The sequence below is a fragment of the Pezoporus occidentalis genome, unplaced genomic scaffold (genome assembly GCF_034315485.1).
Source record: "Pezoporus occidentalis ecotype Australia unplaced genomic scaffold, CSIRO_AGI_Poc_V1 ctg43, whole genome shotgun sequence".
In the NCBI taxonomy this organism is placed as follows: Eukaryota; Metazoa; Chordata; class Aves; order Psittaciformes; family Psittacidae; genus Pezoporus; species Pezoporus occidentalis.
Window position 1 is genome coordinate 4,226,927 of NW_026915758.1, and position 26,977 is coordinate 4,253,903.

A 26,977-nucleotide genomic window follows, 5' to 3' on the forward strand; every position below is an offset into this window, starting at 1 on the left:
AATTCACGTATTATTTCTTCAATTTATTCAATTATTAATGTCTATATGTCCTCTTGGAGCTTATCACTATGAAATTCAGCAGCGTTCCTTCCACAAGAATTATTCATGACAGATTACAAAAAACAGAGATGACTGAGTCACACAGCAAAGCAGTGTGGAATATTCAGAAGTGTGCTTCTGGAAGCCCAAACGTATATTCCACTGAAAGCCAAGAGAGCTGAAGCGTGAGGGGAAAATAAGACAAACACAGCTGACCAGGGAAATACAGTAAGCAGTAAAAGAACAGACAAAGGCAAGCAAGACACATAAATCAATGGGGTCAAGGCTTTGAGCAGGGATAACCAAGTCTAAAAAATAAGCAAATAAGGGGATGATCACAAAAGGCAATGAAGAGAAATGGAGAGAAAATTGCAGAAGCTACAAGGACAAACAATAACAGATTTCACAAATATATGAGGAACAAGAGGTCAGTGGGAGAGACTGTCATCTCTGTATGTGGTTGGGAGGGGAAGTTAGTGACAGAGGCTGCTGGGAAGCTGGCACTGCATTCCCGTTGGTGAGCTCTCTGGAGAGACCACAGGGAACATGCCAGAAACAGAGAAGTGTCCTGGAGGCAGAATGTGAAAAATTAATGAAATGAAGGATGAGAGCAGAACAGGTTAAGAAAGAAAAGAAGAAAATAGGGCACCTAAACAGTAGGTCTAGTGGCCTGTTTCCTGGGTTTCTGCAAGACATGGATTTTTTTAACTTTCTCAGACTATGAAGTCTGTAGTACACAAGGTGCATATATAAGTTATATGAGGTATATAGTGGAACAGCTAGTGCAAGGCAGTATCTAAAAGGTTTTGTAAGAAAAACCCATGCAGTGGTAGCTTTATAAAGCATAAATCCAAGCGTAAGCAAAAACAAGTTCAGGGTTGTGGAGAAACTGGTGCAAACTAATGATGAAAAATTTTACAATAGCTGAATAGGAGTTAACCGATTTCCTTGGGAAAGCGACATGGTCCCAAGAACTCAGTGCTGCACCCAACCCTTAAAGTATACAAATGTTTATTTCTGTTAGTTGCTGATGTGTCCTCATTTAAATTCTATGAGCAAAGGTACTGAGAACCTGAGAACCTACTTTATCTGAGATAAAGTAGAAAAATAAAGTCAAATTCACAACTTTAATTGAATAGTTAGGTTGCAAATAGTTATTTAATGAGATTTATAAAAGCATTGAAGCCAAACAGGCAGCTAACTGGCATTGATTTCCATTGCCAGTTATGCACTTTCCAGGGTGGACCTGAGTCCCAAGTAATGTCTTAGATTCTCACAAACTTCATAAAATGTTGTGTAGAAAAGCATAAAGACATGAAAAAAGATGACCAAAAATGGCAATGACAACAATTTATTTCTACCTATGACCAAAAAATTGTATCTAAAAAGTCATCAATAATACTTAATGCCAAATAGAAAAAATAAACAACAGCTCAAAACAAAATAAATGCATTTGTTTTCTTACTTTCTTTTTGCCTAGTTCCCAGACTTGCATGAATTCTGAAGGGGACTGTTTTGGGGTATTACTAGATGAAAACTTTTGCAAGTATTTAGCGTTCTTAACTGAACAAAGATAAGGGCAGGGTGGGGTTAATGTTCTGGCCTTAATCTGATGAGACAGCCAAGGCTAGTTGAGACAGTGAGCAACCTGATCTAGTGGAAAGTGTCATTGCCTATAGCAAGGGGAGGTTGGAACTAGATGATCTTTAAGGTCCCTTCCAGTCCCAATTGTTCTACGACTGTATGGTTCTATGAGAGAAACAAATATAGTCCAAAGAGACCAGAGGCTTAGGCCTCCTCTTTTCCAAAGTTTAGGGCTCTTATAATTAGTGAAAGTTTGGGCTTTTGCTTGCCTGATGGGTATCAGACTGAGTTTCTTGCAGCCAGCTCCTCAGGGACTCACCTTCTAGAAGAGAATGCTCTCTCCCAGGATATGCCATGTAATCTGCTGGGTGGAGCGTGGTCCTGGAATATGGACAATGTGCATCTGTTCACTCTCTATCCTGAAAATATTAGATCTCAACTTTAGTGTCGGTGTCTGGAAACTGTGTTAGTGCTGCTACTCCGTATCACTCCGAAGTGAGCATGATTGGAATCTGGCTAGAAGGAGGTACTTGAAAATTTACTCATGAATGGTGTTAATGGAGGGAGGTGTTTAATTTAGGCATGCTGGATTGGATTAAACTTTAAAGACACCTATATTACCTACACGGAGAGAGAGGTGCCTGTGTTATGAAAAGGTCTCCCTTAGCAGGTTTTCCATGATGAATAACATCTTTTGTGGCTGTGTGTGTTCCTTAGATATATGTGTGCCAGGCAGATTGAGTCAGTCTTCCTGTGAAGATGTGCTTAAAAATTTAGGTAGGACAATGGCTAAATCAGACGCTTTAATAAAGTGGCTAGGCACTTAAAGAAAACTCTTGTTACCCAAGTAGCAGTTTAAATAATTGGGTTGCATAGCTGCTCATATGGAATTAAATCAGACCAAAATCAAGACAATGCTGCCACTGCAAAGAGCACATCTGTAGCACTAAGGTGGTGAAACCTTCTATTTGTCAGTGGTTTGTCAGAATATGAATCTTTATTAGAGTGGAAGAAAATGATAGAAATCCTCAGTGATTTGTAATTGGGATAAAAGAAGCAAAAATATAATGTTATGCAGAAGTTATAAGTAGATAAGAAAAAGGACTAGAAAGAACAGTTTAAATGTCCCAAAACTGGTTAAGCACAGGAAGACTAAACTCCAATATAGTTAGAGTAGCATGTATAATCACAGAGTAGAAAAATTTAAATAGGAAGTTCTTTAAACAAAAAGCAATTTTTGTGTGCAGTCACTCTGTGTAGAAGGTTACAAAGATTACACAAGGTTGGTCACACTCAGTAAACACAGATTATGTGACCTTTGAGATGTGGCTACTCTGGTACAAGACCAGAACTCTGAAATGCTGTTTATGTTGCAGTGAGTTAACATGATAGGTGAAGGAAGTGGTGCTCCACTTTGAAAAGTCTGACTTTTTCCACTGACAAAGGGTTTTATGTTTTGGGGGTTTTTCAGTGTGAGAACACTTCCAACACTGGCTCTGAAAACTGTTTTGTTTGGTTGTGCTGGGGAGTTTGTTTTTCCCTTTGTCCAGACTTGTAGCATAGCAGTGGAGAACTTATGAGCAATAAATAATTTATAATAATAACAATAAACAGCAGCATTAAGAATGTGGTTGTATTTTCATTATTTAAATATCATTGAAACATGTCTTAATTATACGCAATCGAAACCTCACTGAATATTTTAATATTATAAAGCACTGCTTTATTCCTGGTTGTACTGATAGCCAACAGGTAGGATAAGATTGCTTATTTTTCAGCTGTACTCATCTGCCTTAGAAATGAGTGTAACATACAGAAGAGAGAAAACAATGAGAAGGAAAACAGCACATTTATATCAGTTCTGACATATACGTGTGACACTTTCAGGCAAATAATAGTTGTTTGCAATTTCACAGGTTTTGTAAGGGTCCACCCCCTTGGTCATTATTGCCTGAGCAGCACTTTAATTTTAAAATACACAATTGAGAACAGCAACTAATAATGGTGTAGAATTAGAATACATGACTAAATAACATGAGTTATACAATTTGCCCCATAGAAATCTGCAGAATAGTGTAATAATTTCCATCTTTTGTTTTTGCAGTGTTTATGGCTGTCCTTTGGCAAAAAAAAGAAAAACGCAAGATAAGCAACCCCAAGAACCAGCCCCCAAAAGAAAGCCCTTTGTGGTTAAAGCAGACAACTCTTCGGTAGATGAGTGCTATGAAACTGATGGAACGGAGGAGATGGATGAAAAGGAAGAGGAAGAAGAGGAAGAGGATGAAGAAGAGGAGGAATATTCTGATGATAATGAGGAGCAAGGTGATGAGGAGGAGGATGATGAGGAGATAGATCGAGACGAAGAAGAAGAGATTGAAGAGGAAGAAGAGGAGGATGAAGAGGAAGGTGAAGATGTGGAGGAAGAAGAGGAGGAGGAAGAAGAGGAGGAGGAAGAGGAGGAGGAGGAAGAACGTGGTAATAATCAGAGTATTAGTAAAAAAGTAAACAGTGTGTGTTTTCTGGGTTAATCTTCTAGTGTGGTGTGTGAGGGTTTAGCTGTGCACTGCTCATTAAAGCTAATGGAAGTCATGCAGTTAAATCTCTCTGCTCCACACTGAAAATATACCCCACTGTGTTCCCTTAACATTTATTTTAATAAGTCTGTCTTCCAAATATTTTTTAATACACCAGCACTCATATTTCAAACAAGGAGGGTGGACATGTGTTTGTGCTAAAAATGCTTGCATAAAATGTAGTCCTAGTGGTAGATTAGTGCATGCAGTTGCCAGGAGAATATTCACGAAGGTACAAGCAAAGCATCAGCTACAGCTGGGTGCCTGTACTGATCATTTGCAAGTGTATTTGCTGGATCTGCTTATATAATGTCAGTGATTGCCCACATAAATGCTGTCACAATTTTGCATATAATTTTTGTGAGCAAAAATGGGCCTCTTCACTTTGAAAATTTTGCCCTGTACTTTCCCATACCTCTACCTCTAAGAAAGTGTTCAGAATGAACTGTTAGTATATACTTTGGTTCTTTGAGACTTGAATGCTGTGTGCTTTAGTTGATTCTATTAAAGATATAGAATGAGAGGTTTACATAGATAAAGTCCTTCTAAAATTCACATATTTTGGTTAATGTACTATGGAATTAATGCCATTTAGACAAGCAGGTCACTGATAGTAACCAAATGAATGCAGTAGCAATGTGATTAGCTTATTTACCTTTCCCTTTTTTGGGATGCTGGACTCTATATTACCAGTATTTTCAAAATATGTAATCAGTGTCCATTTACTTGAGAGTCCATATGCTGATGACAGACATCATAATGCACTGGGGTGAAATGAAAGAAACATGCAAAAATTAATGAGCTATCTAAAAAGTATTTTGTTCCCATTTCCAGGGAACACGTTTTTGGTTGGGTAGATTCACCTTTCTAACCAATAAAAATATAAGAAAAGGTTTCAGCACTCCTCAGTTGGATTCCTCTTAGGAACCAGGTATGAAAGTTGTATGACTTTTGTTTCAGCATTCTGTAAGGTCAGATCTTAAAATTTTATAGACAGAGTTCAGAAGTATTCTTTCCATTTGGGCCAGCTGGGTGGCTATAAGCATTGTCTCAGATATCTGAATCTGTAGCATCTCCTCAGTTGCTTGAATTTGCCAACAAAATTGGTAGAGCATAAATGGCCAGTCTTCAAAGTTACATGAGTTTGATGCAACAGAAAGGCAATTTCCTCTTGCAGGGAGCTCTCCTGCTTCAGAACCTGGAAGAGAAGCTGTGTTAGATCAGGCTGATGTGCAACTGCTATTGCTATCCTGATGTGCAAGTGCAGATGTCTAGCAGTTTCTTTAAGAGCTAATGGTGACTGAGTTTGTTGGTGATTAGATTATGGTGCAACTGCTGCTGTGGTTTCAGCTGACTTGAAAAACTTTGAATCTACACTATCAAAAATTATAAAAGGAAAAAAAAAATTAAGTAAAACTCAAGAGCTCAAGAAAATTGCTTCTGGCAAGCCAGCAGGCTTCATACTCGGTTTACTTTTACTATCATAATGAAACACAGTGGTTTACTTATTCCAACAGTTACACATGCAGTTAGTGGTCCTAATCAATCAACAAAGGCTGACATTGCTTTTTGACTGCTTTCCTTCCATATATAGTAGGCTGTGGTTAAGAACTGCAAAAGGTTTACAGAAGTATCTGTATTAGCTTCTCTGCATATTATGTGGAATTAAAACTTGCATAGGTCAAGTTTTTCTTAGGATCCCATGCTATTCCAGTAATAATACACATGTACATTAGTAAATATATATGTGTTCTATGTAAAATACTGGTCTTTCATGAGAAAAAATCCTTATGAAATGGGAAAAGTGATAATAGAATTTTATTTAAAAAAACAAAAACAAAACCCATGATCTTTTGAGAATCAAGGTAGTAATCACTATGCAACAATCCCATTTAAAAGCACAGCTGATTTGCAAGAAATGGTTTCTAGCAGTTATTGAGGAAGGTAGGATGGAGTTCCTTATATCTATGGCAAGCAGTAGAGAGTCATAGCAGCTTGTTCCTGGTGAGATCTAGAACCTAATCAATAAATCGGGGGGGGTTAGGTACTTTATTTCCTATTGGTTTCAGTAAGGATCCTGACATTTTGCTTTCTTCCTCTTATAAGGAGCTCTGGTGGAATTTGGACTGTTGGTTTTCCATGGAAACAAAGTGCAATCGAAGTTAAGGATTATAAAGCTACATAGTCTGAATATGGCACTTGCCTTTCTCTGTTGACTACATGGGAAAATTAGGTCTGTCAGCTCTGAATTTAGTTGTCTCAATCACTTGCTCCTCACTATATTATAGATATTGTAGTAAACCGCCATCTACCTTTATGTCACATTCGCAGGAAGTCTGAATGTGTCTTAAGTGTTTCTATATCCAGAAACAAAATTCAGAATTATCTACAAAGACTGCTAGGATGTCTCTGCACAGTTCTCACAAGAGTTTGTCACTTATGCTGTAAGCATGCTGTTCAGAAAATTTCCATAACTATAGTTCAGGTGAACAAAACAGTTAAAATCATAAGTAGCGGTGACAGAAGAATTCCATCAGCCAATATAGGACTACAGAGGCAGCAGCTGATGTGGTGGAAGGGGAGAGAGGAGGAAGGTAAGGTATTTTACCTCTTCTTAGACCAAATACAGTTTTCTGTTAGAAAAGGGTGAATCCTGGGAAACTCAAGTACCTTACTGGCATCTCATTGCCCATTCTTTCTGGCAAAAGACAGTGAATTTTGGATTAGATTCTGAGAGGATATCTGTAATATACAATTCTTACGGAAAACACTTGGATATTCGCTGAAACCGTCTTGGCGTTTTTTGAAATCACGTCTTTGTAGCCTCATCATTGATAGACTAAAGGGCTTGGAAAATACGAAGGTATCCTAAAGAAACACTCCTATAAATCTCAAAATGCCAATTTGAAATAAAATAATTAAAAAAAAAAACAAACAAATGTTTAAAGATGAGTCCCCAATTCTGTGCTTGTATTTCTACACAGAAACAATATTGATTAATATTGAACCAATATTAATGTGTAAATGCTTAATATTATAAACCAATGAACCGATATTAATGCTTAAAATTCCCAAGCAGTGGCCCCAATATTCTCTTTGAAGTTTCATTAAACACATTGGATCTCTTTAAAGAACAGGTGTCTATCCATCTATCTACAAACAGACTTGAAAAACCCTTATGTTCAGCACCACCACTACAGGAAAGATAAATCTTTCCAATTTCCCTTATATCCCAGAAAGAAATTGCAGATAGATGACCTGTGTTACAATAACCTAGCCTGTAAATTGCAATATGAATGGGAAGGAGTGGGAGAAATGGCTGCTTTTGGAGTGCCCTTTCTCTGTTGTGATACTGCTTCTGAGAACCTTTGGGTTGAAATCTGAAGGATGCATTTGATTTGTAAGGCAAACTGAAGTACTTTCTCCTGAGAAGAGCTCATTTCAGGTAGTTGGGTCCCAAAGACTGTTTCACAAAGCTTTTCTGTTATAGAAAGAAGTCTCCGTTGGAGGAGCGCCCAGCACAAATGTTCTAAGCCACAATTTAGCTCATATCACGTGAAGACATTCAGGATGGCTTGTACTCCAGGTTTTTCATAATCTGCCAGGGGCAGGAAGAGTTAGGCTGATTCCAGACCTGAGGAAATTTGATACATTCATCAAATCGATCACACATGATGTCTCAAAAACTATTGCAGTTTTCTTTTAAAATTTAATAAAGCTACCACATGGACCTAAAGATAGGTGTTCTACCCATTTTCACATTTCTTTAAGTTGTAGGATTGTTTTTAAAAATCTGGTAGTATGTTTGGGTTTTTTCCTTGACTTGCATGAAGAATTGGAACATGTAGTTCTGAGCTGAAAACCTCAAGGTTGTGGAGTAGAGGGGCGAAACAGCTTAATACCTTCTGGATACCTCTAGTTCTTGTGTAAGAAGTTCAGATCTATTTATTACAAATGTTACATATTTGTGGTTGGTTGGCTGGTTGGTTGGTTGGTGGACTACTTAAACATGACTGTGGTGTTAGCTAGTAAACTTGTGCTGTGTTCTGTGCTCAAGGTGTTTCCTATTTGCTGCACACAGACAGTATCATTTTTTAAGAGTATTATTTAAACATTATTTTTGAATTCTCTAGAGTGAGATTGGTCCTGATACTGAGCTTGTTTACAACAGGACAGATCAAGAATAACTTCATAGAGCTACATTTATGTGACATAGTTTTGCACATATAATACTTAAATTTTCCTCCCCTTGAAGATCCAATTTATAAGGTCTCCTTCTAAACCTTTCAGGTTGTGTCCAGAAACTTACATGTGACTTCAAGCAGTTAGTAGCCCTCTTTATTTATGCTACATGGAGTAAATGGGCTGCACTAATTACACAACGAACTCAAATAGGAAATCCCAGTCGTCCAGGCATTCTAGAAGTCATCATGGACTGGCCAGAGGGCAAAGATTTCGGAATGTCACCAGAGGAGGAGGTGATGCGCGCTGAAGAGGCCCCACGTTGGGCGCCAAAAAGAACTGTCGTGGTTTAAACCCAGTCAGGTAGCTTGTTCACTCACTCCCAGTGAGTGGTGCCGAGCTGACAACAATCGAGGTCCGTGTCCCCCCCCCCCCACCGGGGCTCTCCCCTTCCCCGCTCCCGGAGGAACGGGGAGGAGGATCGAGAGAGTGCAACTCCTACGGGTTGAGACAAAAACAGTCCAGCAACAAATCACCACCGCTACTATCAGCTAAAACAATGATAAGGGAAAATAACAAGGGAAGAGAATACGATACCACCGGCCACGAGAAACGAGCTCCACCCGGAAGCCCCCTGACCTTCCGGGTAACTCCCAGTTACCCCTCACCCCGGGCATGACGTGCTGTGGTATGGAATACCTCCCCGGCTAGCCCGGGTCAGGCGCCCCGTCTCTGCTTCCTCACAGCCTCCCCTCCTCCCTGGCAGAGCATGAGCCTCACAAAGTCCTTGGCCAAACCAAAATATCCTTGTTATCAGCTCTGTTCCCGAGCTGAAAGTCAAAACACTGCACTGCACCAGTTAACACAAAGGAAAAACATGACTGCTACTGCGGAACCCAGGACAATGTTTAAAGTTAGGAATGTACTTAAATATATTTCTGGTGTAGAGGTTTGCACACTTAGCTCCTTCCCTACAAATAAAAGGCCTTAAATGATAGTGTGAAATATCTGATCCTTCAAGAGCAAATAATACAACTATAGCTTTATGCAGTGTAAAGAATTTATTCACCTTTGATGAGACGGATTATAGATCTCTGCCATATGCAACTTCTGTTGACACAAGCTGAAATTCTGTAGAGGACATTGGAATGCTTAAGGAGTTCAGAGTCTGAACTGAAGGCAATAGTAAGAGCATCATGGAAAGCATTCAGCACCACATCTGATTTTAATGCTGCTTCCTTCTGAATCTATTTTACGTGGCATGGGGTTGCTTGCTTGTGCTTTTAATCCACTAACCCTTTCCTTCAGTGTTAGCTGAACTTGAGATATTGGACCCATTGTAATGTCAAACTGTTTCAGGGCTTGTGTGTGACTGAACCTTTCTGTAGTCTTGCCAGAGCAATAGGTCTGGAAAGGAATCACGTTATCTCAGCAGTGCTGCTTTGGATTCTCACAGATTGCAGTCCTCAAGAAGAGACTGTAGAGGTTGCCTTTTCTGTATTTCCATGGTATTCTTCAGCCTGCAGGTAAACACAAAATGGATCCTTGATTTTGCCTATTTCATTTGTAGTCTGGCAAGATCATACAGTAAAATTAATTATTGCTGGAATAAGGTAGATTGAAGAAGAAATTCAAAGCAAGTGCTGTAGCCTTAGAACTGTATTCCTGTTCTCACTCAGGCTCTCTGCAACTACTTCGCTACCAATGATCTCCTGGTTTTGGCACAACCATGCCAAGAAGCTATTTGGTTATGTGCTGTAGTGCTTTAAAAAACAACATTATTTGCAGACATAACAACCTGATATTGTTATTGAAAGTCGTCATATCTGGTATATGGCATTTCTGGAAACGTATTCACAGGTTGTGCAAAACCAATCTCTTTCCATTCTCTCTTTGAATTCCTTTGCCTTTCACAGTGCTACTTCAAAGATTGCATTGTCCACACTGTACACAGTGACCACAGACTCTGTATGAAACCTTCTTAACACTACAGATGTAATGATTCTTAAAAATAAGTTTTCTTGGTCAGTGTTAGAAGTTCCTATTTTTCCTCTTGTGTTTAGAGTGCAGCTCTAAGGACAAATTTTGATCACCCTATTCATTTTTAATTCCTGCCAGGCTTACAGTTTTTGTCCTTAAAAGAGTGAACACAAATGGCATTTTTTGACCCTGAAAAGGAAAGGACCTTATTTGGTAGCTGTAGGAGTTAATTTTCCACTATTACAGTTCCTTCAGGAGATAATAAAATGAAATTAAATAAAATTCCAGATTGGATTGATCATTTCTTCTGATCCATATCTATTTTCATGAATCAAATTTGCAGTCTTGGCAAATGCCTCAAGTCACAGAAATTTTGTTTTACTGAAATATATAAACAACAACAATAACAAAGCATTCTTTTGAAACAAAGCCACTGATGTATAATCAGCATACATATGTAATACTGAATAATTTTATTATTTATTTTATTTCTCATTTTTCAGTTCTCAGAACAATTCTATCTTGTTCTTTTGTTACCTGTATCACATATGACATAGTCCTTTTAATACCATGAGAGATACTTTCCTTTCTATGAATTAATGTATTTTACAGACATTTTTTGACCTGGGGAGTTACCATTAGCGAGCTGGAAGGCAAGGAAGGTGAAATCATTTCATGGAAGATGAAGAGGACTAATGCTAGGAAAGAAACCACTTCACAGAGTTTGGTAAAGGATGTTAAGTAGTAATTAGGAAAGGCCACTGATGTGTTTATGGACTTAAGCTGGTTTTGGTCACTGTTGTTGAAATCCTCAAAATTCTTTGGCACATAAAGGCTTCATGCAGAAAGTACTGAAAATAGTCAGTTACTAACATTAAGTATGTCAAGTATCCATATCACTATACTTGGGTTTTCTTTATTCTATTTTTTTTCCCAAGGAATCCATGTCAGATATATTCTCTGTGCAGTAAATACTACTGTTTAAGCAAAAATTTGTGATGGCTCTGTAAAAGAAACTTTTGCCAGTTAACAGGATTGGCAGCTCAAGACTTAATGAGGTTTTATTAGGTGAAGTCATCAATCTGATAGTTATGTAATTCCAAAAGCTAAATTTTGCAGGCTATATCAATAGGAAGAGTAAGTAGTAGTGTTGCTGTGACACTAAAAACATGACAGAGGAGCTGAATTTACAATTGCAAAACCAAAAAAAAGCTAGCAGGCATTTTCTTCCTTGTGCTCTGTAGATATGGATGGATGACTGATGGTAACAAGGGAAAGGTGTGTGTGTGGCGTGAGTACTTCCAGTCATCTAATACAGGAGTGTTTGCAAAGCTGACCAGCCCCATGTCAGGCTAGGCTGTGTCTGTTTTTTCCAAAGCACATGTAGTGAGATCCCTTACTTATCATACACATTTTTAAGGTATACTGTGCAACTGCTTTTCTTCTGGTTTCTATTGTATCAATCTATTGTTTCAACAACTGCCTCAGCTTAATATACAATTTATGTATAAACAAGATGCATTTGCTAAACAGTTTCTTGGACACCATGTAAAGCACTGGAATGAATTTTTTTAGACTGCCTTTTCATCATCTGCAATATTTAAAACATCATTCAGCTTTAAAGACTGTCATCCAACTGAAAGTTAGAAATTGTTTCTTTTCCTGTTCCAATATGTTAAAACTTTGCCCTGAGATCATTAAGCACAAAATATATTTTAAAAAAGTAACAGTGAAAATATAGAATGATAGATAATTATTATCACATCATTAGGAATAAGGCTGGTGTTAGACATACTAATGTTTATATTTGCATTGTTTGTTATGCAATGCAAGCAGTCTGTGGATGTCCTTATCTGAAAATACAGACAGAAAAGGCAACTTTTAAGTGAATAGAAACTGAAATCTTTTCTTGGGGCCAAGGATCCTCCTGTATTTGATGGAGTCAGATCAGTGTTTCAGAATAGAATGAAATGGAAGTTCTGCCCCTATCTGTAACTCAGGTACCTGGGTTGAATGTGAGAGGTGATGCAGGAGTTCAGTACCGTATTTCCTTTTTTACTAACACAGAAGGATAGAAGTTAGACCAGAGATTGCTTTGCATAAGCAATGCTCTTGGACATTCTTCTGAAGCTCTATCACATTGTAGAAGGAAACCTCAAGAACTGCAGTAGACTGAAGGGGGTCATTCTTCTGGGAAAGAGGGACATGCTGGGTTACTGTCTTTGCTCCAAGGACACTCTAACCATTTTGTGAATTGACTGCTTAATATTAGGCTACGAAATCAGTCCTGGGAGCAGGGGTCAGACACTACATTCCCCTCTTTTAGGCAAATGCACTTGTATAATAAAGACGGTATGTTTTTGCATGAATAGCATAAAAAAAACCACCTAAAATCAACACCCGCATCTTACGCTACTCTTATGTTTTCTGCTTCCTAGTGGAGCTTGTAACCAGTTTACCTTTTATTGGGGTGACTAGTGAACTTTTGGGGGAGATATGTTATTGAATCCACTCAAACTGAGAGCTTTTACTCAGTCTTCCAGTTCTTTAGCAAGTGACCTACTAAACAAAGCATTTTACCTGTCAGATTGCTGGGTGGGGATGAGCAGGGGAAATGAAGGAGGAAGCAGGAACTTTTTCCCTTGGCTACAAATTAAAGCAAGGCAATCAGAGTAACACTTTATGGGAAGCCTTTTTCTTTCTGGTGTGTATTAGAGCATACCTATTGGATTGGATGTCTCTGGGAACTTCTGTGTGAAATCACCCAATGTCTAGAATCCTTCAAGGCTTAAGTGGTAGATGGGTGGAGAGCTTCTTAAGGCTGAAGCTGTTTTGGCACACATAGAAGCAGAGCCTTGAACAGTTGACCAGTGTTAGAGTTTAGATGTTTCCTAGGTTGAAGCCACAGATGAGCATAGACGTAGTTGTATTTCCAAGAGAGATAGAAATATGACTGTTCCTTTCTATACAACATGCCACATGAGAATTCCAATATGAAAGTGGTGTAGAAATTGCTTCTGCTATTCATAAGATATATTTTTAAGTAAGTGATTCATGTTGAAATGCCCATTAAAGATGAGTTTAAGAACAAATATGATTCAATGACCAGAGGGTCTTCTGACACAGAATTGGAAACCGTAAGTTCCAAGTGTAAAAGGGAGTACAGGACTTACATGGGGGGGGGGGGGGCCGAGAAAAGAGTGCAGAAGGAAATAAAATGACTAGTAGGTCAGCATGGGAGTACTGCAGAGGGCAAGTGAAATGTGCTGTTAGGATTTCTTCTGGACAGCAGGAAATGAGAAGGATGTGAAAGATGCAGTCTAGAATCTTCATTAATCGGAATCTTTAAAATAATAATAGGAAGGCTTTAAGATGATAGATAATTTTACAGTATAGCTGATCAGGATCAGAGCTAGACAAAATACCCACACTGCCCAGAAATGCAGCACAATACAGGTCTGTTGTTTTATTTCTCCTCCCTAACATGAGAGCATTTTCCTTCAGTTCATGATGTGATGTAACTTACTGTGTCTTTATGCTACACTGGTGGAATCTTATTCTCATTAGGAGAGTCAGAACTAGGCACATGCAGAGCACTTTTAAAGACCCAACCAGTAACTGTACACTCCCTGATACTTTTTATAATATGGAAAACCGGGATTATGAAACTTTATTTGATATGTGGAGAAGATACAAACAGCAGTGAAACAGAATTACTATTTAGAAATCATAGAATCGTAGAACTGTTAGCATTGGAAACGTAATAAAAAGCAATAACAATGTATTCATAAAAGAACAATTGTCCTTTGGCAAATATATTTTTTGCTTGAAATACACAAACTGCACATCACTGAGAAGACAGGAAGTGTGAATACGATGCACACAGTTTATCTGAGTTTTAGGAACAGATTTGATGAAGTTCCATTTAATAAAATAATTTTGAATCATAAAACATAGTACAGCAGCAGACAAAGGGAGAGAGGGAAAAATTCATGCTGGGTAGGTTAATTCCATTGGCTGTTAAGTAGCTCAGATATTCCAGTGTGCAGAAATTTAAGTTTATGAGACTAGAGACTAAAAAATAATCATACAAAGTGCAATTGAAAGTGAACAATATTTGATGGTTTCAGTATGAATCGACTGATGAATAATTGAAGAAAAAAATTAAACCAAAAATCATTTCAGGCAGAGGTAGGGGTATTGACTTTGTCTCATGCATATGACTTTCACCAGTGAACTCTGGCAAAACAAATTCCAAGCATCCTGAGACCAGACTCAAACTCAGGTTTTAGTTTTATAGAGTGCAAGGTTATCTCTGTATCTATGTGTGTGTGTATTTTGGAAAACTGGCTATTGCGGTTACTTGTTTGGTTGATCCATTTTGTAGTTTGTTGTCTCTGTGAGGCTAATTGGAGTAAGGGTTCCAGCAGAGATGTTGTGCACTGAGATTGTGCCACACCGTTTAGGCACTCTCAGGCTGACTACAAAGCCACCGCCATCATAGCATGTAGTTATATTTTTAGTCAGAAATATATAGAAATATATGTAAATATGTAGGTGGTTACATTTGTTCAGCAAAAGTTTTCCTTTTATGAGATACAAACTTTGATCATTATTACAGTGCAGATCTGAGCAGCAGTGGGAAATCCCTCATAGAGGAACTGACAGTTTCTAAGGTGGTGGCACTCTGTGTTTTTTAGGTGGACAGGTAGTTGGAACAGCCTTACTGGAAATATCTTAGCAGATGCAGTAGTGACAGAAAAAGGTTTTTTAGATCTGTTACCATAGCATACATTTCCTGCATTTGACAGGTCTCTAGTGCTCTGATCTTACATTTCCAAACACACAGGCCATCTGTACATGTAATATAGATGGCAAATAAGCAGAAGAAAATAAAAACTCTTTGTAGCTAGCTAAGAGCTAGCTGCACCATTTTATAATTCTTGAGGTCCATGGTATTTTTGGTAGTGACTGACTGGAGTAGCATCGCTAAAATAGGTTCCTATTTGCTTTACTCGTTCCTTCTGAAGCTACGGCTAACAGTATGCATTCCATAGATCCCAACTTATAGATTCGCCTGCCTTCTTCTCTGTCTCTTCAATCACAGTAATCAAAGACTACATCTATGTGAGTGAATAAAATAGACCATACTCCACTCATTTGAGTTCAGCAGTTGAGTGGATTGAGTCCATACAGTTAAGCTTCTACCTTCCAAAATAGGATCACCACATTCAAACTCCTTGGGAATGGACCCTAAGCAGCTTCCTTGAACTGTGTCTGAAGACTTCTGGAAGGGTGTTAATTCACTCAAGTGAAAATAATTCCAGGGCTTCACTAAAAGTATAGTGGGATAAATAATTGTATGCCATTGCTCGGTCTGCAGTTCTGTCCATAGCTGGTTTATTACAGAATGACTATTATCAAATAGGCAAAGCACCTTTGTATTCACTTTTACCTTATTCAATGGAGTATTGCTCAGCCTTTCCTTTCACAAAAAGATGGGGAATGAGTGAAATGTGGATGAAGAAGCCAAATGACAGAATATGGAAAAAAGGAACAAACCTCCTAACAAAAAGGTTTACGTTTCAGATGAAGTCTGGAACACATGTGCTTAGAAGTCTTTGTCCTTCCAGATCCTTTGGCACCAAATTCATTGAGGGAATAGAATGACAGGAAAAAGAAATTTCAACAATATTATATTTAGCAGTTCTCTCATCCTCTAAAACATCAGTCATGCATGACTCTGTCCCCTCTGCCAGTCAGGTCAGATTATTATCAAAGCATGAATAGGCTTCCTTTGATAATCAAACACAACTAAAAATAAGTAATTCAACTTTCAATGGAGATCAAACACATGCAGTAATATATAACTCTCTCCATGTAACTCAAGCATCTATCCCATCAAAAACATCCATAATATCCCATCCACACCAGCCTTTCCCTATGTAACTTTGTCTGCACCTAAAGACAGCTCCTTTTGGGTAGCTTCTTTATTCCTTCCTCTCCGCAATTCCTACTGTGTTATACTAAAGATATTGTTCAGCAAGGATCAGTTTGAAAGTTTTAAGTAAAAGCAATCGGGATAGGATTAATCCTATCAATTTAATTGAGAACCATTCAAGAGAAATAGTCACTTTTAGGGAATAATTTGGCCAAACCACTTTAGACACTTTAGGATTAAATAAATCACATTCCAGGATGTATGGTTCTGTCCACTGCCTGATCTAGATGCCTAGATCGTATGGAGATATGTTCAATATGGACAACTGCATTGAGTCAAAGGTCTGAGCTGAAAAACAACAAAAAGAGATTATTTATCGCTATAGTAACAGTTTCCAATATGTCTTTCATAAAGATTTGTATGTGAAAATGAAAATGTTAGTTAGTGAACTGAAAATGTGTTCTTCAGGCTGCATTCTTTCTAAAGCAATGATCATGGAGAGGCGTATAGGTAGGGGTCACTGTCTCCTAAGCAGCCTTTGGAGTAGCCCCATGAGAAGCTCTATATCAAGAGCTGAGTGGGTGTTCTCCCATCGGTGCAGCTGGTCCTCTGCTCCCCTGCTGTGTCCCTGCTGTATCACAGTATCTGGAGAAGAGCTTTGGATTCCTCATTGCCTGCTGCCCTGCTGAGCTGTGGAATCCTGAGAGAAAGCAAGAAACTGCCATATTCCACTGAGTCATTGTAGGGCTATGAGACAGAATATCTCCCCTCCCTCATACAGACTTCCTGGGAAGAAAAGGTAGGATGATATGAATACCAGTCATCAGCTAAATCTGTCTCATTATCTACCCAGACAGAAGTCAGGTTAAACCAGTTAAGGGCTGCCTGAACTTAGTTCTAAAGAAGCATGGACCAGATGGGAATGACTGGCTAAATTGTATTGCTCTTGTAAACCCAGCATATCCTCTTCTGATCACAGCAAGTTCCTTCTCAAACCTAAACATATGCCTTCATATCAAATATTGCAGATACTACAATCCAAACAAGCAGGCTTCATACCATCCAGGGACCTTATCTACTTGAAAGGATGCCTGTAGGTAACTGAAAAGTATTTTCTGCTCCTTCTGTAGTGAATCCTCAGCATATTCACTGCCTTTTGACTTTTTGGAAATAGTGTTTGGCTGTCAGGATGAAAAGACTGGAGATTGTAACCAGAAGGTTGCATGAAGTGATTATTCCCCTTTATTCAGCATTTACACTGTTGTATGTGGAACACAGATCCAGTTTTGGGCTCATCAGTGCAAGAAAGCCTTGAAATACTGGAGTCCAGTGGGGAACAACCAAGATCAATAAAGAGCTGGAGCACATGATGTACAAAGAGAGATTGATAAAAAGAGTTTGTTCAATTTGAGGAAGAAAAGGCCATGGGGAGATCTTACGGCGACCTTCAGCTACTTGGATGGATGGTAGAGGGAAAATGGATGTGTGCAGTAACAGAATAAGTGGTATCAGGCACAAGCTGTAGCAAAAGAAATTCCATTAAGAAATAAGGAAGGAATTTTTCACCATGACTTACGATGCGGGTTGTCAGTTATGAACAGATTTCCCAGAGATGCTGTGGTGTCTCCATCCTAGACAAAACTGGACTGACAGGACAGGTCCCTGAGAATCTGCTCCAAGCTGGTCCTGTTTTTGAGCAAGGTTTGGACCAGATAGGCTGCAGAGGTCTCTTCCAACCTCAGCTACTCCATGATGTCATGGCACCAGTGCAATGTAGAGATACTCTAAGATTAAAAGGCAAGCAGCACCTTGTGGTGAAAAGAAAAAATCTTAAATGAAGTATATCAGCTTAAGTCAGAACCTAGAACATTTGTCTGTCACTTGAAGCAAAATTACCACAGTCATGGTCTTGTCAGAGTAGTTGTCTGATATCTTCAGATCCTTTTCCAAAACTGTACTGATACAGGTAGCTCACAGAGACATAGGGTGGGAAAACATGGATGACTAGAAATGACCTAATTTTTAAAAATACATTGCATCCTCATTCATCTGGTTTATCTGATGTTTTCTCTCTTTATCTAAATTCCTGACTGATTCTATGGTATTAATAAGAATAATCCAAGTAAAAACATCTATATTCTACCAATACGTTATGTGAACATCTGTAGATTAAGATGCTATTTATGCAGGTATGACATAGAAGCATAATAATGGGTAGTAAGAATAGCATAAGCAAATTAAAAAAAGAGCATTTCAGAACATTGATTACATACAAACACTTGTGCATTTAGATGAGAATACACTGATTTGTACAGAAAACTAAATCTTAAAAAAGTTGCTATGCCAAAATAATTTGTGTTCAGTTTTTTCTATTTAAAAATTGTTTTAATAGTAAAATGAAGAAAAAAAACCCCAAGAAATGCTTCTATATGTCAGCAGTCACTCCATGATAGGAAAGAAATTCAGATCTCTAAGGATCCTTTTTAGTCCCTGGGGGGGGGGAATAGTACTTAATTCTCCAGTGTATAAAACCAGATAAAAAATGGAACCCATAAAAGTTGAAAAGATCAAAATGTAACTGGGAGGAGCAAGGAAGGGTGGGGTGGGGGGGTGGGTTGGGGGTGGGAAAGAAGAAAACAAAAAATCACAGTAAGCCAGCAAATTATATACAGTATTTAAAAGTCTGTATAGGCTTGCTCTGTGGTCCTCACTCCTACTTTATAATACTGAATCAGGCTGTGATGTGCCATCTTCTATAGCTCAGACCTTCCTTGCCATGCTTAATAATTTCTACTCTTCATTTACTTTGAGCTTTGGTTATTAATTGAATACTATAATTACTGTAGGAGAATCTAAACAGCAAATCCCAGTATTACAACCATTATAAGTAGGTATAGGAGGCTGAAGGGGAGTATTAATAAAAAAAATAATATAGTGGAATAATTAGAGTGCATCAAGTATAGTTATCTTTTTCTTGTGACTTTCATTAAGTAATATAAGGTCCATAAAGGAATCAGGTACTGTAAAAACAAATTGCTTAGGTCTTCACCTAAAGTACTTGAGGTGTAAAAGAACTTCAGGTACTTATGCAGAGTTGAAGAAAGAATTGCACATAGTTGGCTTCAGTGTTCAGTTAGTCCCTGAAACAGGCATATTCAAAGGCTTGGGCTCTGATCAAAATCCTGTGTAAACAGGAGTGTTCAGACTTTTAGAGACCTTGCTTAGGCCCTTGGAAAGTTACATGTGTTCTCTGTTTCTCCAGTATGGAGTGGAGTTGTCGTTGAGAGCTCACTAAGATTTCCAGCTCTTTAGTTTCTTGCTCATAAGATTTTCCCAGAGGAGGAAGCAATGTGCAAACAACCCCCTGCCTCATACAATGCTGTAACTTTCTAATATTTGGGATTCATTTGTGCTAGTGTCTTCTTGAGAAGCATTTCTCATAGGTCAGCTATCATAGATGGTAATTTGGGGTTGTTGTGCATTCACCTCACTTTACTGCTTCGAGGGAGAAAAGTGGTGGTGCGGTAGTATCATATGCTGAGCACTTAGGAGTTGACAAGTGGCGGTAGCAAAAACAGTGAAGCATTATTAAAACAGGCAGTGCTGCCTGGATAATGAAATCATCCATCTGGGCAGGAAGCTTTTATGACCACATATAAGTTCAGCTTGTTAGCCATCATGTTTTCCTGTGCTTGGGAGAAAGTGAGTAATTGGATATATGGACCACAGATTTGGGAAGTCTTGCTTGTGAAGTCTTTGGGCTTTGGTAGGAATGTAGCTGCTATTACTGAAGTATCATTGCCTCTCTCTGCAGAATCTCTCAAACTAAATGATGTACATTTTCTTTTTCAAAAAGAAGATGCTGTTTTGCATGACTCCCTGCACTAAAAACAGCAAGCCATTTCTTTCACCAAAAAAAAAATAAATGGTTAAATATGGATGTGTTAGGAACAAAGGGAGGAAATAATCAAGGACGTAGAGGCTGTAGTCGTTATTCTCCAGTGACTCCTGGTATGACATGGAAAGAGTCACTCAACTTCTCTGTGTCTCAATTTCCCATCTGTAAAATGGGATTAAAATACCTACCTCACAGGGGTGTTGTGAGGCTTTTTGAAATAGTGTTTGTAAAGTGCTTTGAGATCCTTGGATGAAAGGTGCAATAAGAAACCAAATTATTCACTTTTTTTAGTGCAATACAAGAGTGCACTTCTGTTGAGATGGTTAAAGTCTTCCAGCTTTTTATAGTTATTCCACATACTCTTCACTTAATTCTTTTCCTGTCATTTGTTATATCTGCTGGGAGTTGAACAAATTTTGCAATGAAGAATACCTAAATTGTCATAGTATTGCACAAATGAGGGCTAAATTAATCTTTTACAATTGTGTTGCAAATTCCTAGTCCATGCAACCTGAAAGCTAACAGAAAAAGGATATATGATAATTTTGTGCACTTTTCATAAACTGGCTAATTTGTGTCTTTTGAGACAAACTCAGCCTCTTCGCCAATTAAACAAATATGTTGTGGGTCAATGGTTACAAAACTTATGACTTACAGAGAGGGCAGAGCAGGTGCTTTAGTCCTGCATGTTCATCAGCCATTAAACAGTACAGTACAAATGTAGTTGCTGAGTTAAAGGTTAAATATTAGGAATCATAGAAATGGGAAACGAAAGCAAGATTAGATTTTGCAGAGCTAAATCAATGAAAAGGCATACAGGTTCACATGGAGCTGCTAGGCTAACATACTTTCTGGAAGACCGTTAAGTAATACACAAAAATTCAGTACTAAAAATTTCAGTTTAATAAACAGGTGACGTAGATGCTTCACTAGAGCAGTCTCTGTATCCAACAGACAGTTTTTGAGGAGATGACATAGTATACATAAATATCCTTTTCATTAAAATTAACTGCTTCATGGAGATAAGAAACATGAGCAAAACAGTTGTTAAAAAAAGAAGGTGCAAAAGAAGGCCAAAAAATAAAAAAAGAGAAATAAAACTTGATTAAAGTATTCTGTTTTCCTGCCGCTTTCATCTGGGATTCATGCATCTCTTCTTCACTTCCTTCTCTTCCACCACATTTTTTTCCTTCTTTTTAAAATTGGAAGGGCAGGAGATCTGAAAAGGATATAACCAAACAAACAGACTAAAAAACATTATAGCTACAGCTTTCACCCAGATTCACCTACTGAAAAGGATTTACATGTCTTCACTCATACAGCATGTGATGCGTATTTTGTCTTTTCACTGTTGCGGAGGCAAATTATAACATACTCCTCGCATTGGTGATCATTTATATGACTCCTATTCATATAAAAACAAACACAAAACCACTTTTTAAAAAAGAAAACCCTTAAACTTTTCACATTGCAAAAGTTGGCCTAGAGGAGTCACTGTGTACCTGCACAATTCTCTGGATGACTTTTTCAAATACGTATTTTTCCTATTCTTTATTTCATATCTTTTTAGAGCTAGATTTGGGCTGATTTCACCAGTGTTTGTAGATACCCTAAACTTGAAGGCACTGGCAATTTTTTTGCTATAGCTTGCTGCTTCTTAATTACTTTGATGTTCCTTCTTTACATCTTACTGCCCACCAGACGTGGTTACAAGAAGCACCCCACAAAAGTAGCAGTTTCTACTGAAAAATCTTCTTGGCTTCAGATTTTATCCTTGACATTTAAATGAGTTTGGGATTTGTTTGCACATGTCACTTCAGAAAATTATCAGTGTATTAAAATGTTTGCTTCTTAAATAGCACAAACTATCCAGTAATCCTTAACTGCGTACTTCTATGCAGTCATTCAAGATGGACATTTTTCAAATACGAAGTGCAAGTGGCATCCCTTACCTCTATATTGAGAATCTGATACTCTGATATGAATTATTATTACCTTGAGAACAAAGGCAACTAAAATAAAACCACCTTTAATGATAAATAGGTAACTCACTATTGACTTGGAATATCTTGTCATATAAGAATACCATACGTCATTCACAATTATCTTCCCTCTGTATTCAAGTAGATATCATACATAGTATTTTACCATTATAGTAATTTTTTTTCCTCCTAGATGTAGCCTAGTCATCTATCAGTTCTGCTGCTTAACTACAGCCTACTATCATCCCAGGATCCCTAACCACTGTGTAGAAAGAATACTATCTTGTGGCTGAAATATTAATTATTGTGCTGTTGAGCTTTGTATTTTAAATTCTGATTTACTATTTTGTCCACTGATATAAAAATTATTTTTATCAAAAATTATTTCCTGTCACCAAAACATTAATGTACAAGCCACCTACTACCTGAAATTTCCCACTTTGATTTGTTTAACCCAAAACGTAAAAGTCACACTTTAGAAAATGCTATGTGTTTAGGTGTACTAGTGTTGAAAATACATTTAAGCTGAAAAGATGCTATCAGAAGTTGATGGACTAGCTCTTGAGCGGGTGTTAATTGTCCTAGCTGTTATGGCTTCTTTCAATTTGCACCAGCTGAAAAAATGGCCTAGCATGTCAGTGTGATGACAGATTTAGGAACTTTCTTTTCCAGTTGTGATGCAAGACATTAAAATACTGCTTGAGTAGCTGATTATCAAATTATAATTTATGAGACGTTCATTAGTAAATAATGATGAATGTACATGTGATTTAAGAATGGGTCTAAGAATAACATAACTTCTTAGTGAACGTGAGATATCAGAAAATGCTCTTTGGATGATATTCATCTGACCAAATACAGATATTCTTAAGGTAGGCATCTAGTCCGAGTCCTTTTGTTGTCAATGTAGAGAAACAGGCACTTCTAGTACTTACTAATTTTATTTTCAAGGTGGAATCTTAATCAGATCAGGTGGACTGCATCCTTAAAGTGTCTGCTTCTCTTACAGACTAAGAACAGGAATATCAAATAGCTTAAATGGATGTAGATGTCTGCCTTGCTCATGTCTAAAGTTAGGTGAGATGAATCTCACCCTCAGGGCATCACATTGGCTCCATCTTTATTAAGTTATCCCTTTATTATTCAGTAGTTGCTAAAACAAAGCAAAGTAAGATGTGGCAACTCTGCACCATTATGTTACAATATACAGGACTGTAGATAACATGACTGTATATATGACCATATAATTTGGGCTAGCGTATTTACCTAAAATTATATTGTGCATACAAGTGCTTCTGTCTTCCTTTCATGTAACAGCTCTTGTAAAATTCTTGCTTCTCCACAGTTTGCATAGGTAAACTGAGAGATTTTGATTTCTGCTGATGGATCCACTAAGTAAAAATGCCATTTTGATCTTTGCATAGTCATTGCTTATCTAGTACTAATGGTGTATATGGTGTTAAAAAAGCGACCATTTCCTGTTTGGTGTATATTCTTTCTCTTTTGGTGAATCATGTTCATCAGTAAGAGAATAAATCCAGTAGTACTCACTCCTTTGCCATCTACCATACTTACAGGACATACAGGAGTAAGAAAAGTTGGAAACATAGGGAATTATGTCATATTAGGAATGTGATTTTAATAAACCCCATAAAACTGTAAATACAGAAGTAAAAGGAGAAACATAAGTATTTATGCCATAATATTTAGCAGTAGTAGTAATTAGCATTTTGATTGTTTTTTTCTTATCAGTTTTGTGAAATAAATTCATGTGAATAGCAAATAAACAAAAATAGCCTTGTGGACTATATAGAAATTCACTTCACATGGGCCTTAGTGTTATAGAATTGCTGTATGATTAACAATATTTGACATGCAGTTTGTTTTCTATCCATGTGATTGCAACAACAGTTCCAATTGTAGCCACTTTTTTCTTTTCTTTTCCTTTTTCTTTCTTTCTTTGTTTCTTTCTTTGTTTCTGTTTTTTATGCAGAAGACCATCAAATGAATTGTCACAATACTCGAATAATGCAAGACACAGAAAAAGACGATAACAATAATGATGAGTATGATAATTACGATGAACTGGTGGCCAAGTCATTGTTAAATCTTGGCAAAATTGCAGAGGATGCAGCATACAGAGCCAGGACAGAATCAGAAATGAACAGCAATACATCTAATAGTCTGGAAGATGATAGTGACAAAAATGAAAATATTGGTCGGAAAAGTGAGCTGAGTTTAGACTTAGACAGTGATGTTGTTAGGGAAACAGTGGACTCTCTTAAATTATTAGCACAAGGACATGGTGTAGTGCTTTCAGAAAACATTAATGACAGAAATTATGCAGACAGTACTTCACAGCAAGATAATAGGAATATGAACTTTGTAATGCTAGGGAAGCCTGTGAACAATGGACTTACAGAAAAAATGGTGGAGGAGAGTGATGAAGAGGTGTGTCTCAGCAGTTTGGAGTGCTTAAGGAACCAGTGTTTTGATCTGGCTAGGAAACTCAGTGAGACAAACCCACAGGAAAGAAATCAACAGCAAAACATGAACACTCGTCAGCATGTCAGGCAAGAAGATGACTTCCAAGGAAGAACACCAGACCGGAATTACTCTGATATGATGAACCTAATGAGGCTTGAAGAACAGTTGAGCCCCAGATCTAGGACTTTTTCTAGCTGTGCAAAGGAGGATGGTTGTCATGAAAGAGACGATGATACCACCTCTATTACTTCAGATAGGTCTGAAGAAGTGTTTGATATGACAAAAGGTAACTTAACCCTGCTTGAGAAAGCAATTGCTTTGGAAACTGAGAGAGCAAAAGCCATGAGAGAAAAAATGGCAGTGGAAGCTGGAAGGAGGGATAATATGAGATCATATGAGGAACAGTCTCCAAGACACCTTTCTGGAGATGACAGGAAGCCTAAACCCAGTGACGGCCATGTCAAAAAGCCATATTATGGTAAAGGTAATATTTCTATATACCGTATGTTATGTCATGAGAAAGTGTGAGCTAATGTGTTAAGTTTTGCATAGATATCTGAAATGAAGTTGTTAATTTCACAAAATGGAAAATTTATTTAAACTGTAGTAGTATGACATAATTGTACAATAGAATCATGCTACAATTATAAAAGCATTAATTCTGCAGTGTTAGAAGTATGTACAAATGATATGAATATCATTTGGCCAAATTAAAAAAAAAGAACTTTTAGGGAAACAAAACAGAGATCATGTTGAAAGAGGCAAAGATTTTTCTCATTTTTTTAATATATTTTGTAGCAATAATTAAAAAGCCATGAAGAGAATTATGTTGCAAACTGTATTGGAGAGTGGGGTTTTAGTAGCAGGTAGTCATTCAGCTATGAAGTGCATATTTTACAGATTAGATTGGGTAGGTGGCATCACGCCTTATAAAATTATCATCAAAAGACAGTTATTGATGAAGCCTCTCCCATCTAAAATGTAGAATTGCCTGATAGATATTGAATAGTATCAGAATGACCGATAACATAAGATAGGGGCAGTGACTGCACATTAATTATCTTAAGATAGTAAGGTAATGGAAACCATTTGCTATGCAAGGCATGGTGTGGCCTGGGCTGAGATCAATAGCAATTTCTTTCTTATGTGCATTCCACTTCACTGGTTTCATTCCATTGTGGAAACAGTTAAGGTGCTGCCTTGATTATAATTCAATACAAAAGAAAAAAAGAAAAAGGAAAAAAAAAAAAAAGAACAGATTAAAGGTTACCCTTAGAATGACTTAATTTACCAGATTATGATGGTGATGGTGTGTTATATTACCACACCCCTCTTTAACTTGTCTACATCTGTACATGTAGGGCTGTGTTGTATAAAGTGTTCAACACCTCCTGAGACTCACTGAACACCTGTGATTCCCATTGACTTTAGTGGAAGTTGAGGACATGGTATTTCTTGGGAGATGCTAACCAGGGACTGGCGTTATCTTGTATTTGTTGTAAAAATACTTGGTTTCCTTTCTACCACTGAGATGGTGGGCATTTTTCTCCTTTTTGTAACTACCTGTTTTGAAAAAGTGATACCCTAAGATCTGCCTGTGTCATTGAGGTAGGCAGACAGCATCTTGGTCCAAAAAATGTTTTGATCTTTTTTTGCAAACCTTAAATTAATGACCAGTCATTTAGAAAAACATGCAAATTACTCATGCCAAACACTCTTCTGCAATGTATTTTAGCAAAGTTCTGTTTATTTTTTTTGCAAACCTTAACGTAATGACCAGTCATTTAGAAAAACATGCAAATTACTCATGCCAAACACTCTTCTGCAATGTATTTTAGCAAAGTTCTGTTTATTTTTAACAGAAATATATATTCCAGTGAGTGCTGTAGTAACTTTGGGTATTTGGGGGAGACAACTTTATTTATTTAGTGTATTACTGCAATAGCCATGTGGATTTTGTGCTAAATGTTCACATATGACCTGTTGTAGGTACATTTCCCTTTAAATAAATGCGTCTAATAAAACCACAGAAAACATGGCAAACCAATGTTAATTTTTGAAGAGCTCTTTTATCTCAGGTGTTGGCCAGCCCTTCCAGTCTATGTATGCCTGGGAAATCATTTATGCATATAGATCTGCTGTTTCCAAAAAGACTATATATAATTTCTGGCAGTAACAAAAAAATGGACTTCCTATTTCAGTAAATTCTAGAGGTTCTTTGAACCATCCTATCTCATAGGAGCTTCAGGCCAAATTGATAATAGGTCCAAACCTCAGACGAGGACTAAATATTATGGTAGTTTGGACCAAG

General features: G+C 37.6%; 1 protein-coding gene across 20 annotated transcripts in view; it reads left to right on the forward strand.

Annotated features, from left to right (window-relative positions):
- MYT1L (myelin transcription factor 1 like) overlaps nucleotides 1-26,977 on the forward strand; it is a 311,469-nt gene that overhangs the window by 205,820 nt on the left and 78,672 nt on the right. For 13 of the 20 annotated variants that reach the window (XM_062634580.1, XM_062634579.1, XM_062634586.1 and 10 more), the window contains 2 exons: nucleotides 3,728-4,098; nucleotides 24,173-25,150. In XM_062634580.1, the coding sequence (XP_062490564.1) occupies nucleotides 3,728-4,098; nucleotides 24,173-25,150 (1,349 nt within the window). The remainder of the gene's footprint in view (nucleotides 1-3,727; nucleotides 4,099-24,172; nucleotides 25,151-26,977) is intronic. The other 7 variants (XM_062634589.1, XM_062634593.1, XM_062634577.1 and 4 more) reach the window with 3 other exon arrangements.